Source organism: Lytechinus variegatus, chromosome 7 (assembly GCF_018143015.1).
Source record: "Lytechinus variegatus isolate NC3 chromosome 7, Lvar_3.0, whole genome shotgun sequence".
NCBI lineage: Eukaryota > Metazoa > Echinodermata > Echinoidea > Temnopleuroida > Toxopneustidae > Lytechinus > Lytechinus variegatus.
Window position 1 is genome coordinate 13,534,657 of NC_054746.1, and position 9,923 is coordinate 13,544,579.

At 36.1% G+C, this 9,923-nt stretch overlaps 1 protein-coding gene across 1 annotated transcript; it reads right to left on the reverse strand.

Annotated features, from left to right (window-relative positions):
* Window positions 1-912: 912 nt before the first annotated feature.
* LOC121418482 (cytochrome P450 3A24-like) lies at window positions 913-9,923 on the reverse strand. The gene is made up of 14 exons (XM_041612388.1): window positions 9,831-9,923; window positions 9,388-9,477; window positions 8,284-8,377; window positions 7,952-8,004; window positions 7,049-7,145; window positions 6,181-6,297; window positions 5,567-5,655; window positions 5,072-5,220; window positions 4,353-4,477; window positions 3,769-3,951; window positions 2,976-3,196; window positions 2,287-2,424; window positions 1,549-1,711; window positions 913-1,216 (listed from the first exon to the last, which is right to left on the reverse strand). Exons 2-14 carry the CDS (start codon window positions 9,459-9,461, stop codon window positions 1,142-1,144), a joined length of 1,578 nt encoding a protein of 525 aa, XP_041468322.1. The 5' UTR covers window positions 9,462-9,477; window positions 9,831-9,923; the 3' UTR covers window positions 913-1,141.

Here is a 9,923-nt window from a genome sequence, read left to right on the forward strand (position 1 = left end):
CTCAATTTATTCAAAACTTTTTTAAGAATGGAGTACAACACATCCATGTGGCTTTCCATTACTGAATAAAGTAAAGTCCTACACCGATTCACATATACCCTTCGACGTTGGGCGCCTTGTTGGGCGATGTGTGATGCCGATAGTTTCATGTGAAAACGTTTTTTAATAGATGATTGGAATTTGCTGTTTTATTTGTGTAGGCCTAAAAGACCTGGATATTATGCAGTTGACGAAATACATGTCAAAATGTCAATTGTTAAAACCAGCATTTTGATAAAGTTCCATCAGACAAAAAATTGAAGTTAAGATTGTCGGAATTGTGTCATAGATACGCCCATGCAGCTGAGTTATTTCAAATCATATTTAAAATTATACTGTGAGATTTATTTTCTCTTGCCTCTGTAAAGGTGATCAATATGTACTGCTCGTGTAGATTAAAAAAAATGAAGATGGACATGGAGGAAGGGATGAGTGAGTGTGTGTGTGCGTGTATGTATGTGGGTGTGTGTGTGAGGGTGTGTGTGTTAAATAGTGTAGGCCTACTGTAAATGGAATGTTAATGCTTTCTTGCTATTCTTTCATTGACAATTTTAAAAACTTTTTCTTTGGCAATTTGGATCCTCCGATGTTCGAAATGGTATGGAGAAAAACTTTACAGAAACAAAATCAAATACATCAAAAGTAATGGAAACAAACAAGACAGTTTGGTATACAGTATGGCGAAGGCGCACTGAGTCGTCTTGTTCCAAATAAGTCTAAAATGCTTACTGAATGTTTATCCAGAAGTAGGAATTTCGGTAAAAAAGGATCATTTATATATTCAAATGATTCCGTCTGCAGAATCTTTATTAAAAATAAAACGTGCTTTATTCCCCTTTTCTGGAGAACGTTTCATTAACGCTGTCGTCTTTGTCCGACTCATATCTGACTGCTTTTCTTGATTGAAATGTTATATTTTGATTGAGAAGCACAGTAACTATAAAGACACATACTTTGACAGATGAAAAGAGATTTTGTTATATTTCAATTTTACACAATCTACTTTTCGTTATAAAAGATTATGGAACCATAGTTCCTCTCTTATTTTAACAGTGTAATTTTCTGAAGAGTCGTTCTGTGACAGGAGTGATCATTATTCTTTTTAACTTCTTTCGACGACACGTAGGACGATTCCATTGTCTGGTTTTACGCTTGTTTTACCAATTTTGGCAGGAATCTGGAAAGAAATAGTGAAAACAAAGATTTCACACTATTGGTTATGAGAATATAAAATGTAATGAAAACCAAGTTTTGAATATCTTCAGTTGCCCCCCCCCCCCCCCCCCTGCCGGAAATTTGAAAACTTTCATTCTTTTACTGCAATGTTTCACAAAATTCAATAAAAGTGTACACAAAATCTCTGAAAATTTACTTTAGAAAATGCAAAAGCGCCCCTATGACAAACTCGGTCACTTCATTCCTTTGCTTTCGAGTTTCTTCAAAAAATTTATATGTATCTTGTCCCCCTATAAAAAAAGGGCCCATGGCTATGATTGAAAGTGGCCCTACCTCTGTATTTGGGCAGGTTTCTACTCTGTAATTCTGAAGGAGTCGAATGATAGCCATCTTGACCTCCATCAAAGCAAACCTCATCCCAATGCAGTTCCTTGGACCAGCACCAAACGGTATCCAGGCAAAAGGGTGACGTTTCTCGCGATTTTCTTTCGTGAATCTGTTGAGGGAAGGACAGAAAAGATTTGTTTTCTTTTTCAAGATTGATAACTTGTCAATCATGAATATCACTGAAATAAATTAAAGAAATTATTTTCATCGCAAAACCTTGCACCGATTCACACGGTCTTGCGATACCTACAACTCCACAACTTTATGTCTTTGTGTATTAAAGACATTTTCTTAGATTAACATGATGGATCTCTAGAAATCATTGGTCCTTAACTATTAACAGCGATATTTTTATTACATGTATTTAATACACAACAATTTTTTTTCTTCAAATAATGGAATATAGGGTGGCATTGTGGTTCAGTTGAGTCAAAGATTATACGGTGATTATAGGGTTTCAAATTTGTTTGACAACTTTGGCAACACTATAAGACATCTACCATCATGCTAAAACCTAATGGAAAACACTGAATCGTCAGTCCATTTATGCGTGGTTGGATTGTGTTACAGATGCAACATATATATATTCCAACCGCCAAACATAATAAAGTGTAAATATAAAACAATTAACAAGGAATAACTCTTGATATCTTTTTGCGGGCTTTCGGAGCGTTTTTTTTTTACCTGTTTGGATCAAACCTTGTAGGATCCTCCCAGATGGCTGGATTGTAATGGGTGATATAGATCCCAATGGCCACCTGCATGCCTTTGGGGATGGTGATGCCGTTGTATGTGTACGTCTCTCCACACATACGATCAGTTCTAGAGAAGATCGAAGGAATTATATAATATACTGAGAAATGCGTCATGAAGCGCCTTGACAGTGATGTCTTCTGATGTGTTTCTGCCAGCAGTCGGTCAATACGCTGCACTGATATCATCATCATTTACAACAGTCTCTAATGAGAATCATGAAGAGCTAACCCGACTTTGTCAAGAATGTTTGGTCTTGTTGAATGAAAATCAAGACAAAATAGAAAGCGATTCCTTTTTACATCGAAATATTGAGAATATGTCTTTTATTTCTTTTATTCTCTTCATTGCTTTAAACCTACCCCTATCTCTCCAAAAATAATATGATACATGCGGAAAATCAATTTGTTTCGCTGTAATAGGTTGATACATGTCCCTCTCTAGATATCAGGAGGGATTTGAAATAGTTTCATGAATTAGATTGGATTCAAATATCAAATCGTAAGTCAAAGTGAAAGTTAAAGGAATGATACATTTCCCATTTTCGTTGGTGTGTCATTTCATATTGCAATAAACAAAGTATTCTCAAGGGTATGGATTAAGAACAATCATCAACATACATAAGAATAGGTGGATACAGACGAAGTGTTTCACAGACGATGTTATCCAGGTAGCCCATTTTAGCGACGTTGCTGTAATTGACTGATTCCCTCGTCGGGGCAACATCTTCAATCTCCCTGACTAGTTGATCTTGGACATCAGGGTTCGTAGCAAGACAATATGTGACGTACGTCAATGCTATGTTCGTTGTCTCATAGCCAGCAGCGAAGAAAAGAGTTCCCTGTTCAACAACAAAATATGATAATAAAAAAAAAGAAAATTGGTTTCAGATCAATAGCATGAAGTCAAGGGTCGGGTGTCACGACAACAGCTCCTTGTGACATGTATATCGTCCACTTATCTGGGGAACCCTTCGGAAATTCAAAACTAATTGAACAATGTTTACATTCATTTTACTGATTCTACAAAATAGATTTTTTTTTCAAAACGGTTTTTTCTCCAAAAATCATAATTTCTAAAGTTCTCGGATTCACTTAAGCCATTATTTTCATTTTTTTTACAAGAGGGGAGTATGACAACAAGGCATATGATTTTCAGACCATCTGAATAAACATGGTTACTGACACACAATAATTTTCTTAGAGAAGTATGTAAAAAAAACACTACCTCAACTTTGTTTAAAAAATCGAATAGTTTAAATCGATCGAAATTAAATCTGTCGACATGGTCGATGCACAGCTAGGCATCATTCAGGTCTTAAACCCATTGTCCAAAAAAGATGATCCAACAGAAATCACGTATTCCATAGAGGTTACCATTTGTGACTGGTAACAATGATGCCCTTCATCTTACTTGTGCAAAAAGCTCTTCAAGGGTCAGCTTGGCTTTCTTGGTCTTCTTGGAGCCGAAGACTCCTGCGTCGTGGTCTTTGTCAACCAAGTCATGGAGGTCCGTTTCGTCATCCTTTTTCTTTTCCACCACTTCCTCGTCCTGGTCTTCGTGTGCCTTCATCATCAGCTGCAAGAAATCTTTCCTCTGTCCAAAATTAAGAGTGGTAGGATTCATCAGAACTTAAGGAACTTATTCTTATTTTATTTGAATTTCTTTTTTTACAATCATCAAGAAAAAGTGAGAGAAAAAAATAGTTTTATTTATTACAGAAACGAACGAACTAGGTCGAACTGTTTTTGTTTAGGACTCTTCATCCTCGATGCAGTCGAGACCTTGCAGTGATGACTATCACAAGACAAATGGAAAGACAAGGTTTTACAGACTTAGGTTTCTCCTGTGGCAACAAAATGAACATTGTAATTAACTAAACTGCGTCATATAATTCAATATATTTAGTATTTCTATTGTTGAAAATTTGAAATTGATACTGATCCTTTACCAGTTAATCAGTCTGGCTAATTTCAAACAGGAATTATATCAATCACCTCTACATTTGTACTTCTCATGTCCATAGTCTTCTTGACCACATCCCTGAAGAATAGTTTGACTGACTGAGGGAAAGCGGCAATGTCCAGAAAGTTTAACAGATGAGCAAATGGTGGACACAACCCTGTTACGTGCAAATAATAATAAACCGATCGAATTTATATTATAGTTGATTAATATTTGGTCACAAAATTGTAAAAATAGCATTTTGTGGTTGCCAGTGTTCAATCTGTAGATATAGATATAGGCGTCCCTCATGGCTCAATCATCGGGCAATTATTTTTATCGTTCACATTAATTGCATTATATTTTTTTAAAGTATTTCTCTTTCCATCATGATATCGTGGTAAATGAGCTTTGGGTAAAAGTTTACGACAGATATCATTATAGTAATCATGAATTATGTTCGTAATCGTATAGTGTTATTTTGTTAATACATAACACATATTTGATTTAAATGAATACATCAGTGGAGACAAATGACTTCATGATGTGTCAGACAGTGGATACTTTCATCATTAGTTGAAAAGAAACAAGTTTTATCAAATTATACAAATTAAATATCATATGAAATAAGTGAAAAAAGGACAAAATGGTTAGTAAAATTTCAACCTTCTTTGCAAAATTAAAGTTACTTTTTTTTCCTTGCAATTAAATCCACAATTCGGACAATCAAAACTTTAATGGAAGATGTGAGTTCAATTAAAACTGGACTAACCAGCAAGTATAAGTTTAAGTTGCATTGGATTAGCGTTCATGATGGCCTTTGCATTGGTTACGAACGGATCGTCTGGGTTCTTCTGGGAATGTACCTGAATACCAAAGGCACATCGAGCAATGGTATCCATGGTGAAGGCTTCATAAAGTCTGGAAGAAAATAAAAGATAATTTTAATAAAAGTTTTTTTAAAAATCTTTTTATAAATGCTTCAATTTTCAGTCGGTGTCCTAAAACTATTCTTACGACAAGTGATGACAAATGTCATGAGGCGCTGTAATGTTCTTTCGAGATCGTTCTGCAAGGGTCTGAATAAATGCATCAACTTCCGAGTTCGATTCAAGAACAACTCCCTCGATCCACCCCAGAGAAAGAGTGGTTGTCATGATATGCTTTTTCCTTTTCACTTTTTGCAATGATTGCCATAAAACATACAGTTCATAAAACTTCCCCGAGATCCAATGAATACTGCTGTTTACAAGAATTTCGAACCTACTTGCAAATGTTGACTTCGCCATCTCTATTTTGTACCTCACGAAAATTTTCCACAAGATCGTCGACGCATTCGTTGATCAAAGGAGACATCTACGAGTGAAATTTAGAAAGAAATTTGAAATCATCTTAAAAGTGCGAAACATCAATTTGGAAATTTCTGAAATATTTTATTCCTATAAACTTTATTCCACTTGATTTAGATTAATTTATGAGAATATTGTAGACAATTTTTGTCATTATTTTGTGTGTGTGTTTTAAATTTCAACCTCTTTTGCAAGGTCGGACATCCATGTAGATTCTTTTAAACAGTTCTTTTCTTAAAGTCGTGTAAAATGTAAAATAAGACGTTCCTGCTGATTTGAGAGTATAGAATGATTACTGGGCCAATTATCTATCTAAAGTAAAATTGAATATATATATTAAAATCACCCTGAAGGAGTTGATTGTCCCATCGACTACACACATTTACCATAACCTGAGGCCTGATTATACCTACTTTAGAAATAGTTACGAAGATTACATTTACCAATTTGTATTATTTCTGTGAGAGAATAATATCAATCGAGGTAGCCTGATAGACTGAGAAAAGGGGGAGAACTACAAGTAACCATTTACCAGTTTCATTTTATGTCCACTGAATGTTGGTGTAATGACGTTCCTTACATCTTTCCAGTGCTGGTCTCTTAAATTGCTGAGAGCTTTATCCAGCGGTCTGTTCTTTAGCGTGATACTCTGAAACACGAGGGATTCAAGAACCTTAATCTTAAGTTTGAATTGTGCCAAAACCACTCGTCAAAAATATCTATCATGTCTATTGTGGTTTGGGCTACGTATGTTAATTTTTCAGGAAAAGAATATGTAGGCCTTTTGGGGCCTGGGGGTCACTGGTTTTGATAAAAAAAATTGCACCTGATGAATTGTTGTAGCAGAAGAGTCTATAACAGAAGAAACAAACTATAAAAATATCAAACAACGAAGAAATACTTATTGTAGAGTTCCCAAATTTGGAAACTTGGTAAATTGATAGCTAATTAATAAAAAACGATAATTTACAAATATAGTAAGTATTCTATGTTTAATCCAATAAGTGCTAAATGGATTCCGAAGATGTTCTTTCATTTAACAACCATCTAGTAAACTATTAGTAATTATTATTGACCGATTGACCAATTTAAAATAAGTTGCTAATTTTCTTGTTCATTTTTTTTTCAAAACAAATGACTACTATTATTATGTAATTATGATTCTTGGGTTTTTCTAATCCCCGAAAATATTAATGATAATCGTAAATAATAATGACAATGATACTAAAGCTAATAATTATATAATATTGATGATAATAACAATAATGACAATAATAATGGTAATAATGATGATAATAATAATAATGATAATAAAGATAAATAAAGAATTAAAAGAAAATGATAACAATGATGATATGAATATAAAAAGATAATAATTTCTATCCAATGAATGGGAATACCTGGTGATTTACGAAATTTGGAAAGCCTCGAACGGTGATATCTCGGATCATATCAGGGTCAGATACGACATAACAAGGCGAACGGAACATGAAAACCCTATGCGAGATATTGGGAAATGAAAAAAGAAAGATTATCAATTTATTACAAACTGCATGAACATTAAATAATGCCGTTCAACACGGGGATCGGTGGTTTGCGACCTTCCTCGCTTTCCTTTATAAATACCATGCACTGCAAAAAACTCCGGTGTTCATTTAACACCAGCCCGGAATCTATATCGAGGATTCCCACGAACAAAGGATATTCCTCTGCGCTGACGCCCATGATTTAAATCGTTTATTTTTTTTCAATTAATTACACCCGTTTTGGGAGTGAAGACCCTTCCCCCCCCCCATTTAATGCAAACGTAAATTGAATTTTTGACAAAGTGAACCTGCTTCTAAATAGAAATTTCCCCATAGAAAATGTTCTATCTGCATCAGTCTTAAATTTATCATGCCTACAATATTTGATATGTTCAGTGACGGACCCAGGTGGGGGGCAGCTACCCTGTGCCCCCTTCTCCCTTGTCAGCCGTAAAAGATATTTCTTTCGTGGAAAACTCCCTGCAAGTGAAGACCTTTTTCGGATTGTCAAAATTTTCCTCCCCTTTTCCACTTTTAGAAACCCTGGATTCACCCTGGATACTTTATTGCATTTTACATTCAGACTGAATGTTTACATCTGAAATACGGTAAAAAGGAACGAAATGCAAACAAATGAACAAACAGACAAAAAACAGAAAGGCCTCTTTACTTTTTTTTCTTGATTTGCATTCTAACTTCATATAATATACTTTTTCATCTTGAACTATGACCTACACTAAGTGCATACACTCAACATCTATAGACTGATATACATACCCAAATACTGTGCCGAAATTCTCTTGACATTTCAAAAAGAATCCAGGAACACTCTATCCAAAATCAAATGAAAAATAACGAGATAAATACCACTTCTGGCGCATTATATTCATAATTTATAAAAACAATTATTTGTCACATAAATGAGGGGAAAGGTTACAAATGTTTTTTAAAAAATGTATAACATATCTGTCATGGGGCGTCTGTCATGAAGAACCATATTATTCCAAATATTTATAGTAATCATAATTTGGGAAAGCCTGGACACCATCTATTTTGCAATGTGCATAATGCGTGCTATATATTTTTTTTTTCTAAATATGTCTATATACCTGCATAATTTGAAGAGCATTGCCGAACAAAGGATTCGCAGAAGGACCTTTGACCCCGCGTCGTTTGAAGTAGCTCAGTCTCCATATCTCACGTCTGAAGAGAAACAAATGTACATATTGAATCAGTTGAGGATAATAATAATAATAATATGGGTATATTTACCCAGAATAGCCACTTCAGTTCCGAAAGCTGTTCTCCCAGCGGGCCCTGCTATTATTACCCCGGCTTTAGCTGGGCTGCTTAGGTGCTCAATGCATTCAAGGAATAAAGCCTGCCGGGTACCCATTCACCTCACCTGGGTCGAGTGCAGCACATTGTGGATAAATTTCTTGCTGACGGAAAATACGCCATGGCTAGGATTTGAACCCACGGCCCTCCGTTTGAAAGGCAAGAGTCAGAACCAATAGACTCGCCCACATGATGAAGAATCATATCCTAGCAATTGTTTTATTATGGTCGTTATCGTTAAATTTATATGAAGCTACAACAATTATTATAACTGTAAAATTTACTTGTTAATATCATTATAAAACAGACCTGATGGCGATGTATTGGAAATTCGGGTTCAAGGACATGCTACAAAGTTAATGTTGCCCTTTCCAACAGATCTCTCAGTGGGCATACATGTCGTGAAATTGACCTCTTTTTTGGGGGGGTGGGGGTAAATGACATGCTCACGGGCATAGTTGCAGCGGCCGGTGATCGAACCCCGGACTTTCTACGCATAGTCAAGCACCTTAGACCACTCGGCCACGGCACCTGCACACCCTTGCGTCATCTCCGGTTGAAGTATCTCCTACTACCCCACCCTCCCCTACATGTTGAGCACCCTAATAAAGTGGTAGAATTATTGACAAGTGCCCCCCCCCCCTCTCCCTAGATACATTACTGCTGCGTGCATCCTATCAGGCATATCCCTGATCCTATACTACTAGATCATTCGTTTCTAGTTACTGCATGGTATTCACAAGGATGTGGGAGGTTGTATACGCAAAAAAGTAAAATAATGCATTTATCTGGTTAATGATTAGCCCCATATTCTTCTATACGTAGGCCTACTGGTCCATGTATGAATCCAATAATATTACAAAACTCATACTTACCCAATAAGGATAGCGATCAGGCTACCAACTAGGGGCCATGAAACCGTGTATCCCCTAACAGAGAAAAGGGCCATCCTCGCGTACGTGATACTGAATTAAGAGAGAAATCAGAATGCAATTCAGGTAGCTTTACCGACTTGAGATATTGGGCATCCAAATCAAAATTCAACCTGAACTAGAGCACAGTGTTGAGTTTAGCTGCATGATAGGTCTGACTAAATGCGTATCTCTAGCCTCTCGATCTCGGGAATTGGCAGTTTTTACACCGCTACGCACAACACTATCGAGAAAATAGAAAATATAGGCCTATTGTCAAATGCCCTCTGGGTATACTCAGCAACTGTCTAAAGATGCTGGAGAATCAAAACGGCAGTTTCGTTCTGGACTCTGGACAAACGACATATAAATTGCAATACTCGTCAGCTCCGGAACCTAGGACGAACCTGCTTTTCCGGTTAACTCATTTTCGACAAACACCTCCCAGCTGTTAATTGTCACTTAACTGACCAGCATTATCAGTATACTAACGCTTACCA